This window comes from Girardinichthys multiradiatus, chromosome 6 (assembly GCF_021462225.1).
Source record: "Girardinichthys multiradiatus isolate DD_20200921_A chromosome 6, DD_fGirMul_XY1, whole genome shotgun sequence".
Lineage (NCBI taxonomy): Eukaryota > Metazoa > Chordata > Actinopteri > Cyprinodontiformes > Goodeidae > Girardinichthys > Girardinichthys multiradiatus.
Window position 1 is genome coordinate 36,368,510 of NC_061799.1, and position 23,476 is coordinate 36,391,985.

The following is a 23,476-nucleotide window of genomic DNA, read 5'->3' on the forward strand; positions in this document are numbered from 1 at the left end:
TGGCACTGCATTGGGTGCAAAATGAAGAATCCATGCAAGAAAAAATAAATAAATCCTCAGCAACATAGATTGGTGTGCACTGCACTCGGTGAGCAATCAGGCTCCCAGCTGGGAAGAAGCGTGCACACACCTCCAAATCGCACATGTAGGTAGGTTGTTGGGATATTGAGGGAATTCTTCAAGCTGCAGTTGAAATGCAAAATGTCACTGTCACACTGCTAAACAGAAGTCCCAGCATTGTATCTGGTAATGAGGAGAAGGAGGAAAATATGCCGACATAAAAATTTCAGTGATGGATTTTTATTCTACGTGACTCCAAGCTGCATCCTTTCGTGGTTTGCACACAGAGCGCTGTGATGGGTGAAAATTAATGTCCAAAATGGTTTGCTGCATCTGAGCAGAAAGCACCTTCCCTTTTTGACATGCTGACGATAAACTGATGGTGTTTTCTGCTCCACAACAAGCCTAAAACTGATGGTGAGGTGCAGAAACCTCCATTATTAATAGGGAAATTCTACAGGGAGAAAACAGCAGCTATTTTTATTGGTAAAATCTCTTATTTAATTTAATAATTATAGGAAATACTGTTTTTGGCTCTCCTATGGTACAGGAAATTGGTTATGTTTGTTCAATAGATTGTCAGTATTAATTCAAAGCATAATGCACCTCCTAGTTTGATCAAATTAGATTTTTTTTTTGTAAAAGAATTTGCATTTACTTTGTATATTTTGTACGAAATTTATAATTTTTATACCACCGCATATTTAAATTTTAGAGCTATTTTAATTTTTTCATGAATATTTTCTGTGCTTAGTTTCTTTACTGCTGGAAGAATGCAGATATCCCCACCCAGGAATGGGTAAAGGTTTATTTTATTATGTTATATTTTTCTACCATAATTTAATAAAAAACTGGTTCGTTCTTTTTAACTGTCAATTTGATTAAATGAAATTTAAAAAACTGCAAAAGAAACTAAATAATATTTCAGTTCAAATTACCTTGATTTAAATCTTCAAGATCAGTGATACATAAGATTTGCTCTCATCCTTTTAAATAGGGCTGTTTTACCTGCTTTGGCAAATATTAAGTATCCAGAAAACATGACGAAACATCAGAGTTCCAATAAACCTTAAACCTTGTCAGCATTTCAGCCAGGAAGACAATTCAAATGGTAAATCCTCTCTGATCTTAACTAACAGCGGTTTGTTTGAACATTTCAGAAATGGATGCAGAGTCAGACGAAAAAGCTTTACCTGTGCAGCAGCAGCAGCAGATAATTGGAGGAAAATGTCACCATGGGTATAAAGGAAGAGACACCCAGCAGACTCGGATGTGTCTCCGAGCAGTATTTATACTGCTCAATAAGTGGGAGGCCTCTCCATTTCTTTCATTTCCCACCATTTGTAGTCATGCAGAAAGTGTGACTAAAAATACTTGCGTTTCTCTTGCTCTGGCTACCTCCTTTATATAAAGCTACCGAATTAGGTTTAACTGCTGCTACTTTTATGACTACACAGAGCTTGCCCCTTCTGGTTAATAAATCACTCAGCAATGTAAGACAGACTGGACTTATTGGATCTATTTTCAAAAACCCACTACTCCAAAAGCAACGTTCCAGCCGGATTACAAATGCACCAAGGGACAGGAACTTAAGTTTCTGGAAACATGTTCTGTGGTCTGATAAGATTAAAATGTAGGTGTTTGGCAACAATGACTATTGTTAAATTTGGAGGACAAAAAGTGGAACCTTTCATGTCTGAAAACACCTGCCCATCTAAGAGGTACGGAGGTGGCAGCATCATGTTTTGTGGGTGTTTTGCTACAGGGAGTGGTGCATTTAAAAAAAAAAAAAATAGAGGACAAAACATGTTGAAATAAAGTGACATCTGCCTGACCACGAGCCAGGAAATTAAAGCCTGGGCACAAATGGGTTTTCAAAATTAACAATCACCAAATCATTCCACCAAATTAATTACAAGGTGGCTTAAGGAAAACAAAGTAAATGCTTTGGAATGGCCATCACAAAGCCCTGATCTTAGTCCTACAAACAATTTGTAGACAGAGCTGAAAAGGTCTGTGATAACAAGGCAGTCTCCAAACCCTTTCTTAGCTACACCAGTTCTGTCAGGAGGAATGTTGTGATGAAATTTTTCTGTCATCACAACATCCGTACCACTCTCCTTAAACTTCAGGATCTTGACAGCTAAAGTATGCATCAGTTGTGGACATAAAGGATTGTGAGAGTCCATCCAAGGGGCCAAATATGTTATAAGAAAACAGGATTCTGGGGCGCGGTGGTGGCGCAGAGATGAAGCACCCGACCCATATACAGAGGCTCAAAGCAGCCGTTACGGATTCGGGTTCCGTCCCGTTGACCTTTGCTGCATGTCTTCCCCTCTCTCTCAACCCCATTTCCTGTCTGTCAACTTACAAAATGAAAAGGCCACTAGTGCCACAAAAACACATAAAAACAGAAGAAATCAGGCTTCTAAAGCACAGCCCAAGAAATATTATAGAACCATCGAATATTGCATCCAAACAGTTCTTTGTGATGATTGTGATTTTGCACAATCTTTCGAGATATTGTGCAGCTCTTTGTCAGACGGAGAGAAAAAAGGTGTTTTAACAGCATGTAAATATATTTTATTAACTGTAAATATAATCATTACGTTTGAGAATAGCAATCACTAAAATATTTAAACATGCATTAGTGATTTAAGATTTTCAGCTTTAGTTTTAGCAATACGTATCTTTATTTAAACTTGCTGAATTGTGTTTTGTGCAGTTTTTTATTTCTTAATGTGTCTTTAAATGCACAGAGCTTGTTGAACAGTCAACAGCTGCTCATTACAGTTTTGTCAAATAATCATCTAAGGCGCTGGGAGAGGAAGGCTGTGCTGATACTCTGGGTATGTGAGTGTTTTGGAGTAGTACATACCCATCATGAAGATGACCTTTGGTTTCTTCTGTTCTTTGCAGTAACCTGTCAGGGGGAAAAAAATAAATCATCAACATGTGATGCTAACCAAGACTTTAACCTTTGTTGCCTTTTTGATGATGCTTCTCATTCTGTGACCTCATGGCCAAATTTATATCATCAAGGCTAATTACCTTTTTCCAAATCTGTCCAATCTAAAGCTTAAAATCAAGTCTGGACTATTGAACAGCTAACTAAAGCTGAAAATGTCAAGCTGAGTACATACAGATGGTACTCTATCAGATAGAACATAAAAGTCCAAAAAGATTATTTTTTTTTTGTGCCAGAAAACCTACAAATCCTGACAGGACTAATGTGAAATTAACATTAATTAAAATAAAGTTGGGCCTTCTCATTTCTTTCAAAGCAGATGGGTAATTTTAAATTGCACATTGCAGATTCACTGAGATAGCTGCATGATGAAGCAGCTGTTGGCACTTTTGCCTCACAGCAATGAAGGCCCCACCTGCGGTTCAAACCGCAGGTGGGGCCTTTCGGTTGGAGTTTGCACGTTGACCGTGTGCTTGAAAAGGGCACCCCACTGACAGCCTAGCAAATCCTCTCCCTTGCAACTCAGCAAAGATCAAGTAGGCATTGAACAGGAATAGACAAAGATGCACTGAGAAATGTTTGTGGCCAACCAGACTCAGCACTCGGGTGATTACAATAGATGGAGCTGTTGTATGGCTTTCGCCACCACCAGTGTATGACCATATAGATTCAGAGGAAACTACTAAAATTGACTTGTTTTGTTAACTAAAAAGGCCTTTCTTGTAGGAACACAATGATTAGATGTGCAGCTGCTTATTACTCCTCAAGTCAAGTTAATTTAAACTGATAATTTCACAAAAGATCTAACTGTACTTGAAAGTGTGCCAGTTGGGTGGGCAGACTTCTCCTTACCCACACACCAATGTTCTCTTTTTAAAATGCTTCTCTTCACAGGACTACAAAAATGAGAGTTATGAGAAATATTGGCTTCAAGGAAAGGGACATGTCTGAGAGAGGGGGCATAGACTGTCACAGCTCAAGCAAAAGCTGCGAAAGCAAGTTTAAGTGGGGATTCAGCAGCCAGACCGTTGAGGGAGTGGCGGACGTTGGTTGTCTGAAAGCAATATGTTTCTTGGGAAAGAAAATGTTTTACATTGTTTGCTTTTACATCTTTAAATTTCTTTAAAAGTGTTTGGCATATGAAGCACTCTTAAGCAAAAACGTTTGGTTTTTATTTACTTTTTTGTTGTTTGTTGCTCCTGCAAAACACTTTGGATTGCATTGTGAATAAACAATGCTATACAGACCCATTCAATAAATTAGAATATTATTAGGAAGTTCATCTATTTCACTAACTCAATTCACTTCATTATATAGATTAATTACACACAGCCCTACACTACTGATCAAAAGTTTTAGATACATTTTTCACCTAATGAGTCTCTTTATTTTCATGACTATTTAAATTGTAGATTCTCACCAAAGGCAACAAAGCTATGAATGAACACACATGGAATTATATAGTAAACAAAAAGTGTGAAATAACTCTAAACATTTTTATATTTTAGATTCTTCAAAATAGTCACCCTTTGCTTTGATGACTGTTTTGCTCTCTTCATGAGCCTTATGAGGTGGTCACCTGAAATGGTTTTCTAAAGAGTCTTGAAAGAACTTCCCACACGGCCAAAGGTTAATATTTCAGTCATCACAGCAAAGGGCGACTACTTTAAGGAATCTAAAATATAAGACATTTAAAGTTCTTTTACAATTTTTTTGTTTGCTACATAATTCCATATGTGTTCATTCACAGTTTTTGAAGCCTTCAGTGATGATCTATGTACAATGAAAATAGTCATAAACATAAAGAAAACCGTTACATGAGAAAGGGGTTCTAAAACTTTAAATCAGTAGTGTATGTTTTCAAGCCTTTATTAATTATGATGATTTTCCGCTTACAGCGAATGAAAACACAACATTTAAGGTTAGAATGTTGCATCAGAGCAATAAAAAACCTTTTTAATACAGAAATTGCCGGCTTAATGAAAGCATGTTTAATACCTGCTTAAAGATTATCTTCAAAGGGTACTTTTAATCTGACGAATTAGCCTTATCAAAAAACATATTCCAATTTATTGAAAAGGCCTGAAAAAAAACTTACCTTTCTTGTTTTTTTTCCAAGTTACAGACCCAAATGGAGCTTTTAAATGCAGTTTCCTTCTTATTGTAGACTGGTATTTCAACTTCTCTCATCCACCTTATGTGTGGCATTAGCTAAAGGTTTGACCCTCAGCTGCTTCCATTCATTATTGCTATGTTTTACCCAAACACTGGACACCTCACTAATATAAGGTGTTCTATTGACACACAAGTTGGAGATATGGGAGAGCTGATGCCCCATGCACATCAGAGCAACAAAGCTAGTCAGAACCTGAGCAGGACTTCTATCTAAATAATTAGATTTTTTTTGTCAGGTATTTACCACTGTGCCAAATTACAGGCAGAATGGGCTCACTGCAGAGCATTTTTGAGTGTGGGTTGGGTCCTGGTTTGATAGGTTTCCAGGTTACTGCCTCTGGGACAACATTTGTCCCGACATCCTCCTTTGCAATGCACACATCTCTATATCAGTCTTAATCTTATTAAATCAGCTGGTGACTTTGCTATAACAGCTTTCTTCTTGGAGTACATTATGTTATCCATTGATGTCTGAGCCCATAGTCCTTGTCCTTACAACCTCAATTTTTGGCAGATTTGGCTGCATCCTTGGCTGCCTCGGATTGCTTTTTTTTCTCTCATCATCATTCAAGATCTTTCTTTAACCCTTTAAATCAGGCAAAAACCCATATTGAACTGAACTGGGTCAGTTCTAGTTCTTGCATTTATGTTTTTCTAACTTTTAAACATTTGTTTTCATTTTTGTAAGACTGTTGGACCTCTTGTTTGCTGAATATTGGACCATTTGCACGTTGCTGGACGCCACTATGCCTTTCCAACGTCATCGGCCATTTTGTACCGCAAGATAGTCTGTCCTACAAATCCCAGCGGCCACTGCGGCTGATAAGACCCAGTTCCGATGACCCACTGAACCATGTAAACGGACTATGAGACTGCCCACACTTTGCTTTCACGTTGGAGACTGGACCAATATCAGAAGCATCTCATTTTGGAGAAGAGGTCCCACGTGGATTTCATTTATTCTTCTTGTTGGCCAACGGAAAAAAAAAATTCATGAAAGAAGTTTCTGGAATAAGAAGGCCAGAAATTTCACTTTGCCGATCGAAGACGTGAGTTTAACATGTAACAGAAGAAAAAAACCTTCACAGTGGTTTCAAGGAGACGGATCGCCACCTTGTTTTGTTCCAGTCGACTGCTGACGGTCAGATCATATTTTTCCCTTTCGCCAAGGAGGCCAAAGGACGGAGATTGACCACTTTCTTGGAGTTTAACTGCGGACGCGCAGAAACTCTTCATCCCCCGTTTCTCTCTCACTTGCTGCCCCAGAAGGAAGACTTCAACAAGTAAAATCCACCCTTTTATTTTCATTTTTTTATTAGGAATAGCTTGGGCAGGGTAGAGTAGGGTTTTAGTGCGATGTAGAATTGCCACTTATAGTCTAATGTGTTCTGAATTGTATGTGCATGCCATCTTATTGAAACTTGATTACTGTTGATTTCTGAGGCCGCCGAGTCTCGCAAGATTGTGCTTTTACCGTGTGAACACCTGAGAGCAGGTGCGCTGTGAAACTGGACTGCTATAATAACCTTATGGTGAAAATCAACCATTTTCTTTGTCTTCAACTTCATGTTTTATGAGTTGCCGCCAAAGGTTTTATAACCCTTTGTGTTCTCGAACATCCCCAGCGGCGGGGAATGTTTCATGGCCCACTGTAATTAAGCTACACTTTCTGGCGGGCCGCTTCCCAAAACTCCGTTCAACACCATATTCCTTTGTCATATTATCACCTTTGTCATAACTGCTGGTTTGATTCCATACACACCCACTGCTGTTTTGTTTTATTTTGTTTAGTGAGATATTTTTTTTCCTTCTGTGTAGAACTTTGCATGTTTGATTAGGTCAAGATTATTGAATCGGAATAGCGAGGTGGATCAGGCTGTTGATTTCATAAATATTCACATAGATAAAGAGAAGTCGTTTGTGTTTATTTTGCACAAGAGTGCTTTATCAGTCAAAATAAGGTTAAAGTTCCCCACGTTTCGGCAGAAACGGTTGATTAAACAGTGACATCTCTGGTAATAGTTATCAATTATTACTGAGTATTTAATGGTTGTAATTATCAAAGGCGTTGAGCCACAATTACAACACCAGAAGACATCTCTGGTTTCGATTCATAAATGAGGATTTTTGGTAAAGAAATAAAAAAAAAATTTAATTATGATTTTTAATTATAATTATTGATCAATATTAATTAATCAATAATCATAATCCCAACAAGACAAATTTTTTTTTTTTTTGTAGCCTTTGTAAAAACCATGATTTAAAGTGTTGCTTCTTCTCAATCATTTGGTTTATTTAAAATTTTTTCATACATGCTAATATGAAGAATTACCATGAATAAGGCCAGACCAGTTTTAACCATGTTGCTAGCTGATTTAACAGAGAAGGAGAAAAGTAAAACTGATCAAGATTACAGCCTCTCTGCATGAGATTCATGCAAATCTTTAACCAACAGCAGCATGAATGCACAGTTTGTTCTCCTGTCTGGTGAGGAGAGTACTTCAGGTCTGCCTGGCATTCAACAGTAAATCAACTAACAACTCCCCCCAGATATGTACTGTAGATGTAGAGCAACAAACCCACACTCGCATAGGCCATAGAGGGAAGTTCATTTATGGATCTGTTCAATAATGTTAAACACTTGTGGCATTTCCAGACAAAGGGTGGTTTCCAATAAAATCAGCAGCTGGGAAATGACAGAGAACTGAAAGTATGGTGTCTAAGTTTGTTTTTTCTTTATCACAGAGGACAAGTACAAAAGTAAAAAAAACATTTTTTATTAAAATATCTTATAAACTTACTTTCTGTGGCTCCTTCAGCATACCCAATCTCCTCCTCTTCATCAGCCTGGCGAAAAAAGGGAAGTTAAGGTGTTAACTGTTGTCTTTTAGTCCGATTCTTTTGTCTTAGAAATCCAGACAGCTTTGTAATACCTTACAATTAACTATATGTTTAAATATGGATTTTTTTTATGTGAATTGTTTTATTCATCTTTATTATCGCTTTCTTCTGTTTTTATAAATTTTGTATTCATATTTGTGCAGTTTAGAACCCCTTTTATAGATAGACAGGTTAATCTCCCCTCATACTTGACTCTACATTTCCTCTACAAGTCCTCATGTTTTCTTTAAGTCAGCCTCCGATTGGTTGACCAACTCCCCCCCCCGGAAAGTGAGCTCTTCTACTGAGCTGGAGTCTACAGACCACTGGTTAAAAAACGTTCTCTCCGGACTGCTGGTCAGATGCGTCGTATTGTATTGTTCTGTTTGCGTTTTAACTGTTGAACTTACGAGCTAATAGCGGCTGTAGCCATACCCAAATAACATGAGTAGAAATCCTGACAACAGGCTCTCACCTTCTTTATGCGTCCCATTAACTTCACCCGACCTAGTTATTCACTTTTTGTATAGAAGAATTAGTCCATATAATAAAAAACAGAAAAAGTAAAATGAAAAACAAAATCCTTGCTGTTGGTTCCCATACCAACAAACCACTTGCAGCGCCCACTAAACACTCACCATATATGCTGTCAAAGCAACTGGCTCATCATTAAAGTACCTCAGTAACACCACAGACAGTGGCGAAAAAGTTTAACTTCAAAACCGTTAAGAAAACATTTCCTTCAGAACAGAACAACACTGAGGCCTTTACAGTATGTTTGGTTTTGTACAAAGTTTGTGCAAAGTTGTGGTAAGGTTTCAATTTTCTCAATTAACCATGTAGAAATGCTTGGCTTAAGTTTTAAGTTGCGTTCCTCTTAGTATTGTCATTCGGTGAATCACTGTGATCCAAAGTTGAGACAATCAAGATTTTCAAAGACATACAGGAATGTCCTAGGAGGGATCTTAGGCCGATGGAAGAGTTGGGATTCAACTGCCATCCAAGCTGAAAGACATTTACCAGCACCACATGTCCACAGAGACCCAGGACTGATTACTTGTATGATTGTTTTAATCAGTTTAACACAGGGCTGTTTTATTTATTCATAGGTCCCATTGACTTGATTATTGGTTTATTTATTGTATTATGCGCCAGCTGTTTCATTTATTCTGTGTACAGCACGTTGGTCCTGTAGCTTAAAGTGCTCTATAAATAAAGCTAGTGTAGTATGGTAAGGTATGGTAGGACGGATCTGTGAGAGTTGAAATGGCAAACAGTCAGACCTTCATTAGGGCGCTCTGCTCTGTTCCAATGTGGAAGCTTTCTGGTGCTGGCAAAGTTGATTGAACACAAACATGGTCCTACTTTTGGGTCCATTCTCCATTCTCTTTTAAAATTAGGTATTTGACTTTAGGTAGTATATAAAATATTGTCCTTTTAGCTTCTGATATATAAATAAGCTCCAAATTTGGCATGTCAAGTAAGAGCAGTAGAAATATGGGAAGCCAAATTATCATATAAAAGTTTTCTGTGGAAGGTTGTTCATGTTTTTCTTCTACATTCTTTATTAGGCGCCATTCAACCAGACACCACAATACACTTAATAAAAACCCCTGGGTGTTTCAGAAGTGCCACCTAGAGCTTTAAGAAGGCGTCATACTAATTGGGTATCAGTTTAACAAATTTGTATTATTTTGTGACATTAGATAACATATTAAGTTCAAATTACATAACAAAGGTGTGTGTCTGTAGGGCACTATTTTAATTGTTTAGCTTTTGTAAGTAGATGTGCTAGTCCGCAAGAGCCTGTTACCTAGATTTTTCTACACATGTTTCTGAGTGGTGTTTTGTTTTAAAAGAAGTAAAAAGAATCGTATTATCTGTTGTACTGAATCAAATAGTTAAAGTTATTTTAAAAAAGGTAAAGAAAATCTATCGAACTGTGACTTGTGTGTCCTATTACACCCCTTGTAATTGCACGGTATATAATTATTATTCTATTCCTATTTGTTGCTCATTGATAAATAATCTTTTTGATCTCAGAACGCGTGAAGAACCTTGATAAAACAAGAATGACATTTAATTCATACTCTGACGCTGTCTATGAAAAACAGCTTACAAAACTTAACAGACCTTAGAATTCAATTTGAAGTTTTGACTGGTAATAATTAATATGGACCACATCAAAAACGCTTCATGGTAAAGTGCTGAGTCATTTCTATTCAGCTATTAGAAAATAAAGAAATTAACATTCAAATGCAACCAAGCAGTGAGCTCTGATAGACGTGAGATCAGTTTTTGTAGCGCTGAGTCTGCTGGCATTTCAAATTGTGCAGACTGTGCAGCACATTTACAAAAATTGGAAACAAACAGCTATTGTCTTCACTTCTAACAATTCACCATGAGTTTCATCACCTCCTCCTTTTCTTTCACATCCCACTGAAATGCATTTGAATCTGCAAAGGACTCACAACATCTAAAGAATAGCATTCATCATACATTGAATGGACTGTTTGACTGTCTGGCAGCTATGTGCAGAAGACAAAGTATAACTGTTAAATATTTCCTCATACCAGTCTGAGGTTTTGTGCTTTTTGTCAAAGTGAGCAGCACAACAAACATAATAGATGCTCTACAGGAAAAGGTAATACAATTAATGTTTTGATAAAATATTTCACGAAGCAATGTATGAATTTTAATTTGATTTAGTCTGCCTTTTAACACAACTCCCAAAAGATTTATCCGCATATCTGTAAACAGGAGGTAATTAAAACCTGCTCCAACAGTGCTTTAACTGAGTCCTCTAACGGTGATGCTGTTTCATTTTAGGGCAAAAGTTAAAATTCTTTAGTAAACGACTCCATGCAGATGAGGTCAGGGTGAAATAATTAACTAAATGTCCCTGCTCTAACCAATAAGGCTTTGATGCTTTGGAAGTTATAAAACATATATGTGCAAATATGTTTCTGTTCAGAGTTAACTGGGCAGATCCTACTCACAAGCAGTAAGCTACTTTAGGAAATCCAATGTTAACTTGTTTGCATTAAAATTGCAACTTAATGTTTTTTTTTCTGCTTATGTTTGCTTTCCACTGGGTTAATATTGTAGATAAGCCTAAAAAAAAGCATAATTATAGAGATTAAGAAGCGCTATCTGCTAATGCTCTAGTTTTGTCTTATCATGAAGAAAAGAGAAAACTACAAATACAACTCTGGGTATTTTTCCCCTTGATTTAAACAACAAAAATGAACAAAACAGAATGGGTTGTGAAAGAATGGGTCATTCTCAGGTGCTTAGTGAAGTCCAGCTGGATATACTGTAGTGATAGGATGCACAGCAACTCAGCTAAAAAATCCCACAAGTGCACAAGTTGCCAACTGTCTCCAGAGTCAATAGCTACAGACCTCTAAACTTCATGTGGCCTTCAGATTGGTTGAAGAACAGTGCGTACAGAACTCTATGGAATGGGTTTGCATGGCTGAGCAGCTGCATCCAAGTCTTTACCAAATTCAATGCTAAGCCTCGGATGCAGCAGCATAAACCCTGCTGCAACACCATTTCAGCAGTGGAGACGTGTTCTCTGGAGTAAAAAATTACACTTCCCTATCAAGTAATCCAATTGACAAGTCTGGGTTTGGTGGTTGGCTGAAGAACGGAACTTTTCTGATTTTACTTTGCCAAGTGGAAAGCATTTTGGAGGAAGGATTATGGTTTTTTGGTTGCTTTCCCAGGGGTTGGGCTTAGACCATTAGTTCCAATGAAAGGAACTCCTAATGCTGCATCAACAAGCCATTTGGGACAAACAGTTTCAAAATGGCCCCTTCAGTGAGCCTCAGTCCCCAAAGCAAGGTCCATAAGGACATGAATGATCAACTTTGGTGTGGAGGAACCTGGCTGGTCTGCATAGAGTCCTGATTTCAACTTGATGGAACACCTTTGGGATTAATTAGAGCGGAGACTGTGAGTGAGGCCTTCCCATCCAACCACATTGTCTGACCTCAGAAATTGACCTCTGGAGGAATTGGGAACTTTTACCTAAAAACACTCCTGAATATTGTAGACAGCCTTCCTAGAACAGCTGAAGCTGTTATAATAATAAAGCCTTGGTATAAAGAACTGGATGTCATTAAAGCTCATGTTTGTAAAGACCCAATACTTCTGGCAATATAGTGTTTGTGATTTAATAAAAACAGAAATAGTCCTTGGACTTTAAAGGTTGTGATTTCAACATTTGGATGCTTGTTGCTTTGAAGTCCAAGAGTAGCCGGAGTTGGGGATAAGCAAAGCCAAGCGCTGTTGGTGATAAATAAATGGTGTCAGTGTGGAGGAGTGCTGGGTGCCAGTAACAAGCCAGCTTGTCATGTGGGTACACCAACTGGTGTGATGACTCAGAGGCAGAAACACATGCACAGCACACAGCACTCCCACGTGATGGAGATAAAATATGCATGCATTAAAACCCTCAATAACATGCACTGATCAGTTCATTTCTGGGGAGGAAATACAGCATGTAGAAGATACAGTCCCAAACTGAGAGGCTTACATCCAAAAATAACCCCTTCGGTTTCTGTCCATAGTAGATATTAAACTTCAATTAAAGCTGATTTTATTTTGTTGGCATTTGTCAGATTCTGTTTAGTTGTCTTTTATTACAGTTTCTGTTGGTCATTTCAATATAAATCGAGTCAAAGGACAAATTCCTCAGTCAAAATCGGGATGAATCTTTAGTTGTTTTATTTAAATGCATTGTTATGGTGAAACATGGTGGTGTCAGTATCATGCTGTGGGGCTGCTTTTATTCTAAAGGCACAGGAAGGTGGGTCAGAGTTGATGAGAAGATAAATGGAGCAGAATACAGGGAAATCTGTGAGACTGGGGTGGAGGTTCACCTTCCAGCAGGACAAAATGCAGCCAGAGCTACTGGCTTAGGCGGGTGTTTCTCAAAACTGAGGTACAAGTATCAATGGTGGTACTTGGAATGCCTTTAGTGGTACACAGCAGAAATTAATAAATATGACCAAATTAACTGTAATCTAGAAATAAAAGGAAAGCAGAAAACAATGTGAAGTCAAAGCAAACCTTCATTTTTACCAGTTTCAAGTTTGATAACAATACCATGTTCACTAATAGGGTTTGTATAGTTTTTTGTAACTGAAAAGTATTGAAATACAAAATCGTAAGAGCAAATAAATTTTTCTTCGGCTATAACTAAGATTTATGCACAAGGCAGCCATATTGGATGTTGAGCCACGCACACACCCCCAACTCCCATGGACTGTTCCTGTCATTTTTCCAAATTTAAACATGGAAATGACCACCTCTGAATAAAAAACAAACACATAGTATACTTTAACCATTAACTCCTTTCCACAGTATAAAAATGTTTTTCTCTGTTTTGCTTTTATGACATAACACGACAAGCTAAAAAATAATCCTGTACTAGTTTAAAATGTCTGTCAAGATGGTGGGACTGAGACGTAATGATATTCACTAGTGGCTGATTTGGAACAAAGGGAATTTTTGTGTCAGAATGGCCTAGTCAATGTCCAGACCTAATCCCACTAAGAATCTGTGGAGAGTCTCTTAAAAAGTTATGTTTTCCACCCAGTGCTACAGAGATGAAGCTATTTGTCAAAGAAGAGTGGGCGAGTCATTAACCTGGCATTTAACATCTATCTCTTAAGGCTAGAGTGTTCACGGTCTAACTTATTTTCTTCACACAAAACATGTTCTTTATTTTGCCACAATAGTTTTCAGGTGGAAATTAAAAACTATGGTCTATTTAAGGTGAAAGAGGTTAATGTCACTAAAGAAAAGGTATAGCATGAATTCCCTTTTTGTTACTTTCTTTGCCTTAAAACCGAAGAACTAAATTGAAAGTGATATTTCCAAATCCTTCTCATTTGATGGATTGCTGTTAATGATCCGGCCTACAATGTAGATTTTCCAGAAATGGGACAGGATGTCTCTATGTAGTCTTTTGCTCATTATTCGCCCCATGAGGCCGAGCTGTGACAGGAGATAGCCTGCGGCTAAAAGCTCAGCTGCACCTGATCTGCCTGGATGTGATGCTGACAGAGGCTCTGGTCGTGAATGGGCCAACTCTCCAGTTCTGGGTCCATTTGTAAATGAAACCTTGGTGTTAATGAAATGGCCATGGTGCTTCACTGTAGCTGCTGCTTCATTAGCCAAGCAAAGACTGTTGGGATCTGTTCTTTAATGAGATATAACACAAATACAGTGGCTTCAGCACATAATTAAACTAATGCAACCCTGCCAGTTCCCCGCACACATGAATAAAAATATGACACCAGCAACAAACTGTGTCACAGCTTTTGAATCAGGCAAGGCTGGCAGACTAGTTTCTTACCTATATTATATAACGGTTGTTTAATGCAAAATTAGGTCGGAAAGAATCTCACTTATCATTCACTGCTACTGCAGAATAACATGCAAAGAAAAGCTTATTTAGCTGACTGTGAAATGCTATTTACCACTTTAACAGAATCTTAAGCATGGATAATGCATTGCAAAAGCATGCAGATACCTTGACCGTTTTTACATGTTTGCCAGGTTACAGCCAAAAAACTGTAATGTGTTTTTGGAGGGATTTTAGGTAACAGACCACCACAAAGTAGTTCATAATTGTGAAGTGAAAGAAAAAACATATTTTTCAAAATGTTTTACAAAAACGTCTTTAGTTTTTTTGAACATACACAAAGCGCTGCTCAATCCGTCATCAGAAAATAGGGTATGGCACAGCTGCAATCCTACGAGACATGGCTGTCCACATAAACCAACAGGAGGGACAAGGTGAGCATTAATAAAAGAAGCGAGCCAAAAGGCCCATTGTAACTCTGGAGGAGCTGCAAAGATCCACTGCTCTGGTGGCAGAATCTGTAGACAGAATAACTTAGATGTGCACTCCACAAATCTGGACTTGATGGAAGAATGGTAAGAAGAAGGTCATAGTCAAAAGAAAGCCACAAGAAGTCATGTTTGCAGTTGGCCGTAAACAAGAGGACATAGCAAACACGCGGTAGACGCGGGGTTCTGGTCAGATGAGATCACACATAAATTTTCCAACCCCATGTCAAACCATGGTGGTGGCAGCATCATGCTGTGGGGTTAAGTTTCTTCAGCAGTGACAGGGAAGCTGGTCAGAGTTCATAGGAAGGTGGATGGAGCTAAATACAGGACAATCCCAGTAGAAAACTTGTTAGATGCTGCAAAAAACTTGAGACTGGAGGTTCACCTTTCAGCAGGATAATGACACTGAACATACAGCCAGAGCTACAATGGAAGATCAAAGACCAGGACAGAGTCAAGTGTTAGAATGGAGCAGTCATCCAGACCTAAACCCCCTTATTATTCTGTGACAAGAGTTAAAACTTGATGTCTTCAGATACTCTCCACCCAGTCTGCCAGACCTTGATCAGTGTTTTCTTTACCATAATTACATTCTACATGCTAAAATCTCTGCCGACCCCACACACCCTGCACATAAACTGTTCAGAGCTTTATCTTCAGGCCGCCGCTACAGAGCACTGTTCACTAAAACCAGCCGCCACAGAGACAGTTTCTTCCCCCAGGCTGTTTCTCTGTTGAACATTCAATAGAGTACAAAACAACAGCATACAGATGTTGCAAATGCACCTTTTTATTTATATATGTGTATATTGTACATTGTAAATATGTATATTCTGTAATGCAAAAACAAAACCAGAGACACAAGTGTACCGGAGTCAAATTCCTTGTTTGTATGTACGAACTTGGCAATAAAGCTGATTCTGATTCTCCTGAAATCCTCAGCACCTTAGACACGTTGAAATCTTTTCTTAAAAACTTAGAGGCATCCACATAGGATTGCAGGTGTTTTTTCTAACTTTTATTATCTATTTTTAGACTTTAATGCTACTTTTAGTCTTGAGGTATTATCTTTCAGGTTTTAAGGTAAGGGTGTCTTGATGTAGCATGCGAAATGGTTTGAAACTATGTTTTTTGTGTTGCTGCCTGTCTTGACCAGGACACCTTGCAAAAGAGATATTTAATCTCAATGAGTGGTTTCCTGGTAAAATTTACAACTGGTTTAGCTAGACTATTGCAACACCCTGTTTACATGTGCCAATGCAAAAACCCTTGATTGCCTTCAGATGGTTCAAAACTCTGCTGCAAGACTCCCATCACTCCTGTTTTGACGTCTTTGCACTGGTTACCTGTTACTTTCTGAAGGCATTTTAAAATCCTAACTTTAACTTGCATGGTCAAGCTCCTATATTACTGAATTATTAAAGCCACATACTTCAACTTGAGCCCTCAGGTCCTCAAACCACAATCTACCTATAGTCCCAAGGAGCAGATGGGAAAACTGTAGGGGATCGCTCTTCTCAGACCTTTGCACCTCCACTGTGGAACGAGGTTCTTTTTTCTTAATCTCTTTACTTAGCTCTTTACAAAGCTGGTAGAAATCCCCAGAAGACTTGCAGCTGTAATTGCAGCGAACGTTTGTTGAAGGGTTATCAATAGTTCTGCATGATGCTGTAATTACTGTTCAGGAATGGAAAGCATGTCACCTGTATAGCCGCTCTTTCATAAGGAATTAATTAGAGGAGGTGGACAGATGGGAATAATTGGACGAAAACTTCCAGGAGATTGAACACCACACATCTGCTCTCTCCTGCCATCTCCTTCTCTCTGCAACCCTTTTTGATCAGTACAATTACAAAATCCATCCTCCTCATTTCACAGGCCATAAATACAGGTTGACAGGGCGGTGCAGTGTCGACCTACCACTTCGCAGGAAGCACCGCGTCCCCCTTCTGGGTTGTAAGTGGCCGGCAGTGACATCGCTGTCCTCTGCAAGTCATTCTGCTTCGTTTGTTTGCACTCTGCTTGCCTTCGAGTCTTTCTGTGTATTTCCTCTACACGGATTACTGACTTACTATATGAATAGAGCAGCCTCGGCTCAGGCTTTGAATGTGTCTGAATAATGAGTAGATGACATAATTTATTCATTGATAAGTCTCATTCAAAGGTCAACGTATTCTGGCTCCACAAAGAGTGTCAACCGGTTGTAAAGCCCCAGGGGGACACTCAGGACACTGGCTCTCAGGTAACAAGCATCTGGCTCTGTGATCAACGTGATGACAAAATGTCAGACTGTTTACTTGGTTTTCCTGTGAAAGTAGAGCAGATTCAAGGTTTATTCCACCCTGCATGCCCACTCCATGCAGATACAGGGGTTGGACAATGAAACTGAAACACCTGGTTTTAGACCACAATAATTTATTAGTATGGTGTAGGGCCTCCTTTTGCAGCCAATACAGCATCAATTCGTCTTGGGAATGACATATACAAGTCCTGCACAGTGGTCAGAGGGATTTTAAGCCATTCTTCTTGCAGGATAGTGGCCAGGTCACTACGTGATACTGGTGGAGGAAAACGTTTCCTGACTCGCTCCTCCAAAACACCCCAAAGTGGCTCAATAATATTTAGATCTGGTGACTGTGCAGGCCATGGGAGATGTTCAACTTCACTTTCATGTTCATCAAACCAATCTTTCACCAGTCTTGCTGTGTGTATTGGTGCATTGTCATCCTGATACAAGGCACCGCCTTCAGGATACAATGTTTGAACCATTGGATGCCCATGGTCCTCAAGAATGGTTCAGTAGTCCTTGGCATTGACGCGCCCATCGAGCACAAGTATTGGGCCAAGGGAATGCCATGATATGGCAGCCCAAACCATCCCTGATCCACCCCCATGCTTCACTCTGGGCATGCAACAGTCTGGGTGGTATGCTTCTTTGGGGCTTCTCCACAACGTAACTCTCCCAGATGTGGGGAAAACAGTAAAGGTGGACTCATCAGAGAACAATACATGTTTCACATTGTCCACAGCCCAAGATTTGTGCTCCTTGCACCATTGAAACCGACGTTTGGCATTGGCATGAGTGACCAAAGGTTTGGCTATAGCAGTCCGGCCGTGTATATTGACCCTGTGGAGCTCCCGACGGACAGTTCTGGTGGAAACAGGAGAGTTGAGGTGCACATTTAATTCTGCCGTGATTTGGGCAGCCGTGATTTTATGTTTTTTGGATACAATCCGGGTTAGCACCCGAACATCACTTTCAGACAGTTTCCTCTTGCGTCCACAGTTAATCCTGTTGGATGTGGTTCGTCCTTCTTGGTGGTATGCTGACATTACCCTGGATACCGTGGATCTTGATACATCACAAAGACTTGCTGTCTTGGTCACAGATGTGCCAGCAAGACATGCACCAACAATTTGTCCTCTTTTGAACTCTGGTATGTCACCCATAACGTTTTGTGCATTTCAATATTTTGAGCAAAACTGTGCTCTTACCCTGCTAATTGAACCTTCACACTCTGCTCTTACTGGTGCAATGTGCAATCAATGAAGACTGGCTACCAGGCTGGTCCAATTTAGCCTTGAAACTTCCCACACTAAAATGACAGGTGTTTCAGTTTCATTGTCCAACCCCTGTATATGGGCCTATTTAATGACTGACAGCAGACAGATACCTCTTTTCCATTCATGGTTGCAGCACTGCTCGGCTCCACTCCACTCCACTCCACTCGATCTCGCACTACTTTGCACGAAAGTTATGTTTCTGTTGACTCACTGACGGAGGGAGTTATGGCGTGAAGCTCCACCTCCAGCTGACAGTGCAGCAATTAACCCTTACTGTTTTAGGGGTTAGTAGCCCCAAACATGAAACATGAAATTAGTTTCAAGTACAAACATGCAAAGTGGAATAAACAGTCACCATCACACCGTGTCCTCCAACACTGATTTCAAACCACCGACATGGCAGTTGGTCTGACCCGCTCCGGCTATGTCGTCCTTAATATTTTTGTAGTTGCTCTTGAGTTTTTTTTTAGCTTTTCCCAGCACTGACCACGGTCACAGCCAATCAGTGAACAGCAGTCTGTTCATGTCACATTTCGGCCCTGCTCAGCCCCGATGGGGCCTACCAATAAGTGGGGATGAAGAAAGCAATACTGGGCAAAGGAAGCGCTCGCAAAATGGGCTGAGTGGAATAGAGCTGGCCATAGTAGAGCCCATAGAAAGGGCAAAAGTTCCAGTTTGCATAAAATGAGCTCTTAAAGACCTCTCATTAAGCTCCAGGTCATAGTCCCCCCTTTTCTAACAGGTGATAAAATAATGACACTATGAGGGGCTTTCTGCAGCTGTTACTGTAATGAGCACTGACTGTAGATTCAATGCTTCTCAAGGGCAACATACTCATATTTTCCTTAAATGATTAATTCTCAGGTCTGAACAGTCATTCTTCAGACCTTACTCTTACACTGGATATGGTAAAATCAGCGGTAGTTGTTTGTATTTGGGTTATCTGGGTTGCATTCATCCTGACAGTTGCAGTCGAGCGTCATTTGACTGGATCTGAACTGTCGGTGAACTCTTGTCTACAGGTTTCTCCACAGATGTTCGCTGAGCTTTAAGTCTGTGTTTTGCCAGATGGATTGTGGTCACTGGTGTGTTGAAAGGTGAACAGCGGTCACCTCCACCCAGAGCTGGTTTTCCCCCACCTTTCTATTTACGGCGACATTCATCCCTTCCTTCAGTTCGCATCAGTTTTATCTCTGCTGCTGAGAACCTCAGGAGTTGCTTCAGTGAAATCAAGGCAAATAAAAGCATATTCAAAACAAGTTTTATTCTAAGCTTATAAAACTGAGAATGATCTAAAAGCAAACTTAAGCAGAAGGAATTGAAGTTTATTTAAAGAATTTGGGAAATTGTCAGACAATAGTTTTTCATAAAGAAAAACGAAAACTGAATTATCAAATTAAAAGAATGGATGACATTGCATCAAATAACACAAACTGCAAAAGACTGAATGATAGGAACATTTTCTGAATTCCCTGTAATTATGTTAACTTTTTGTTGCAACTGATTGAGTTTTGTGTTTTGATTTCTACATTTTGTTGATTCATATCCTGTTAGTTTTAGTACTTTCTCCCTGGCACTCTGTGACGTTACTTGTAGTTAGTTCTCCTGTCTGTGTTATGATTTGGGGTTGTTTGGTTTTTGGTTTTCGGGTTTTTTCTTTATATGTTCTTCACAGCTCAAGTTTTGAATCATGCTTCTGTTTATTATTTTCCTGTTTATGTTTTTGTTTCATGTTTTTCTTGTTATAGTTCTATTAGTTTGTTTCCTTGGATTTGCGTTCTGTTCAAGCCATGTTTTGCTCCTGTCACGTTGTGTTCTCTGTTAATCAACTTTATTCGGTTCACCTGCACCTAGTTAATCTCTCTTGCTTCACCTGGTTCATACTCCATTTATACACACCTGTTCTGTTTACACATCTGCAGAAACATTTCTCAAATCATGTCTTGTTGCCAAATCATGTCTTGTTTTGTGGATCATGCCAAGCCTGTCCTGCCTGTCAGTTTATTGTTTTGTTCCTGCCTCTTCTGAGAGTGAGTTTTTGTTTTTTATTAAATTGTTTTTCTCTTACCATCATGCTGCCTGCTCGTCTGCATTCCGGGGTTCTATCTCGCAAGCTCTAACAGTCTGCCTTTAAGTATCCTGCTCCCTCACAGCTGCTACACATCAGAAATCACCCACCAGTTTTCCATCTAGCAGTCACCCTCCGAGTAACACCTGTGTTCAAAATATGTATTTTATTCAATATTTTACTGTGTCTATTTGTTAATATTTTTAGTTTTTCCGTTATTATTATTACGGTACTCTGAACCTTGAGTCCAAACTTTATTTTTGCACGTTTGGATGACAATAAAAGACCTTCATAAGAGCAGGCTACCATCGATAACTAGCTCAGTTGCTGGTTTTGCTAGAAATTATATTTCTACGTGAAAAATAAGCCACCAGTAAGTGTAGTACAGTAACAGAAAAAACACAAACAAAAGTCACAACAGTCATGATATGCATGGTACTAATTCTGAATAATGTAATGATTTATTGAAATAAATAAGAACAGGTTGGAGATCAATTAGGGAGGTTATTCAGTCTGAGAAAAACTGCAGTAAACCCCTTATCTAAGGGCAAAGGCAGCAAATGTCTCTATAAATCTGAGTAAGTCCAAACATTCTTCAGAAGAACTGCAATCTCTAAAAGTTGTTTAGAGAGGGGAACCACATAAAGAATTGCAGAACATGCTGGGCTGCTCAGCTAAAATGATCCCAAAATGCTTTAAAATGGAAACCAAAACCAGAAAATGTGGAAAAAACCCAGAAAATTACATTTTGAATGTATCAAACAAAGAGAAGCCTAAATTGCTAAGACTCAGCCAGTGATTAGCTCCAGTCATATATATATATATATATATATATGTATGAAATCTGTTCTGTAACAAGTAGTATGGGGGCAGTGTTGTAGTTGCAGACAATTTCCAGCTGTTCAGAGCAGATCGCAGCATGGAGCTATCGGGGAAGAAGCAAGGAGGCGGAATCTGCTTTTATATAAATGAAGGTTGGTGCAGAGACGTAAAAGTGCTGGGAAAACATGTAGTCCGGATCTGGAGTCATTTTCCATAATCTGTAAACCGTTTTATTCACCGAGAGAGTTTTTCTCGTTGATAATAATTGGCTCATATTTTCCACCGCATGGCTGCACTTCTGCCGCGGAAAAACATCTTGCTGAGCTGATTACAGACGTGGAGAAAAAATACATGGACTCTTTCATCTTAATACTGGGAGATTTTAACAGAGCAAACCTCTCCAATGAACTCCCCAAATACAGACAGCATATTAAGTGTCCCACCAGAGACAAAAACACACTGGACCATTGTTACACAGCTTTAAAGGACTCATATCATGCTGTTACCAGGGCTGCTCTGGGTTTTTCAGATCATTCTCTTATCCACCTCATCCCAACATACAGACAGAAACTAAGAGCTTCCAAACCCAAGGTTCACATTGTTAAGAAGTGGACTGAGGAATCAAAGCAGATGCTACAGGCCTGCTTTGAATGCACAGACTGGACTGTTTTTGAAACCTCAGCCACAGACCTAAACCAACTAACTGATGTGGTGACATCACACATCAGTTTCTGTGAGGACATGTGTGTGCAGACCAAGACCTTCTGCACCTTTGGGAACAACAAGCCATGGTTTACTCCACACCTCAGGAATCTGTGCAGGGAAAAGGAAGAAGCTCACAGCAGTGGAGATTGGGCGCGGTTCAGGCAGGCCAGGGACAAACTAACAAAGGAGATCAAGCAGCCAAGAGAAGCTACAGTGAGAAGCTGAAAAACAGCCTTTCTACTGGTGACACTTCAGCTGTATGGACCGGTCTGAGAAACCTGACTGCCTATAGGAGCCCCCCAACCCATCCTGAACAGAGTCCTCGCCTGGCCAACCGTCTGAATGTCTTCTACTGCAGACATGACAAGAAGCCATTCACACCTCAAACCATCTCCTCCACATCCCATTCAGGAACAAATTCCTCCCATAAAGTAACCAACCCCCTACCTTCAGATCCTCTGCCTGCACTAAAGATCTCCGAGGAAGATGTAAATAGGCTCTTTCAGCGCATGAAAACAAAGAAAGCTGGAGGACCTGATAACGTCTCCCCATCATGCCTGAAAGTCTGTGCAAATCAACTCGCTTCGATCTTCACAAGGATCTTCAACAAATCACTGGAGAAGTGTGAGGTCCCCTCCTGCCTCAAACGATCCACCATCATCCCGGTGCCCAAGAAAACCACCATCCTAGGATTAAATGATAACAGGCCTGTAGCCCTGACGTCAGTGGTCATGAAATCCTTTGAGCGGCTGGTGTTGAAGCACCTGAAAGACATCACAGGCCCCCTGCTGGACCCCCTGCAATTTGCTTACCGAGCAAACAGGTCGGCAGATGATGCTGTCAACTTAGGTCTACACTTCATCCTGCAACACCTCGACCATCCAGGGACGTACACCAGGATCCTGTTTGTAGACTTCAGCTCGGCCTTCAACACCATCATACCAGACATCCTCCACCAGAAGCTCACCCAGCTCAACGTCCCAGCCTCCACCTGTCAGTGGATCAACAGCTTCCTGACGGACCGACAGCAGCAGGTGAGACTGGGGAGCATCTTCTCCCGAACCAGATCAATAAGTACTGGTGCCCCCCAGGGGTGTGTTCTATCCCCACTCCTCTTCTCCCTGTACACAAATGACTGCACCTCAGCGGACTTGTCCGTGAAACTCCTGAGGTTTGCAGACGACACCACTGTCATTGGACTGATCCAGGACGGTGATGAGTCTGCATACAGACAGCAGGTGGATTGGCTGATACACTGGTGTTGTCAGAACTACCTTGAACTGAACCCACTCAAGACCGTGGAAATGGTGGTGGACTTTCGGAGAACACCACCCCCATACACCCCCCTCACCATCCTCAACAAC

The 23,476-nt window shown here is 39.9% G+C and overlaps 1 protein-coding gene across 1 annotated transcript in view; it reads right to left on the reverse strand.

Moving 5' to 3' along the window:
* ak5 (adenylate kinase 5) overlaps positions 1-23,476 on the reverse strand; it is a 113,789-nt gene that overhangs the window by 20,208 nt on the left and 70,105 nt on the right. Inside the window, exons 9-10 of the mRNA XM_047369412.1 lie at positions 8,005-8,050; positions 2,939-2,983 (exon numbers count right to left, since the gene is read on the reverse strand). Of these exons, the coding sequence (XP_047225368.1) occupies positions 2,939-2,983; positions 8,005-8,050 (91 nt within the window). The remainder of the gene's footprint in view (positions 1-2,938; positions 2,984-8,004; positions 8,051-23,476) is intronic.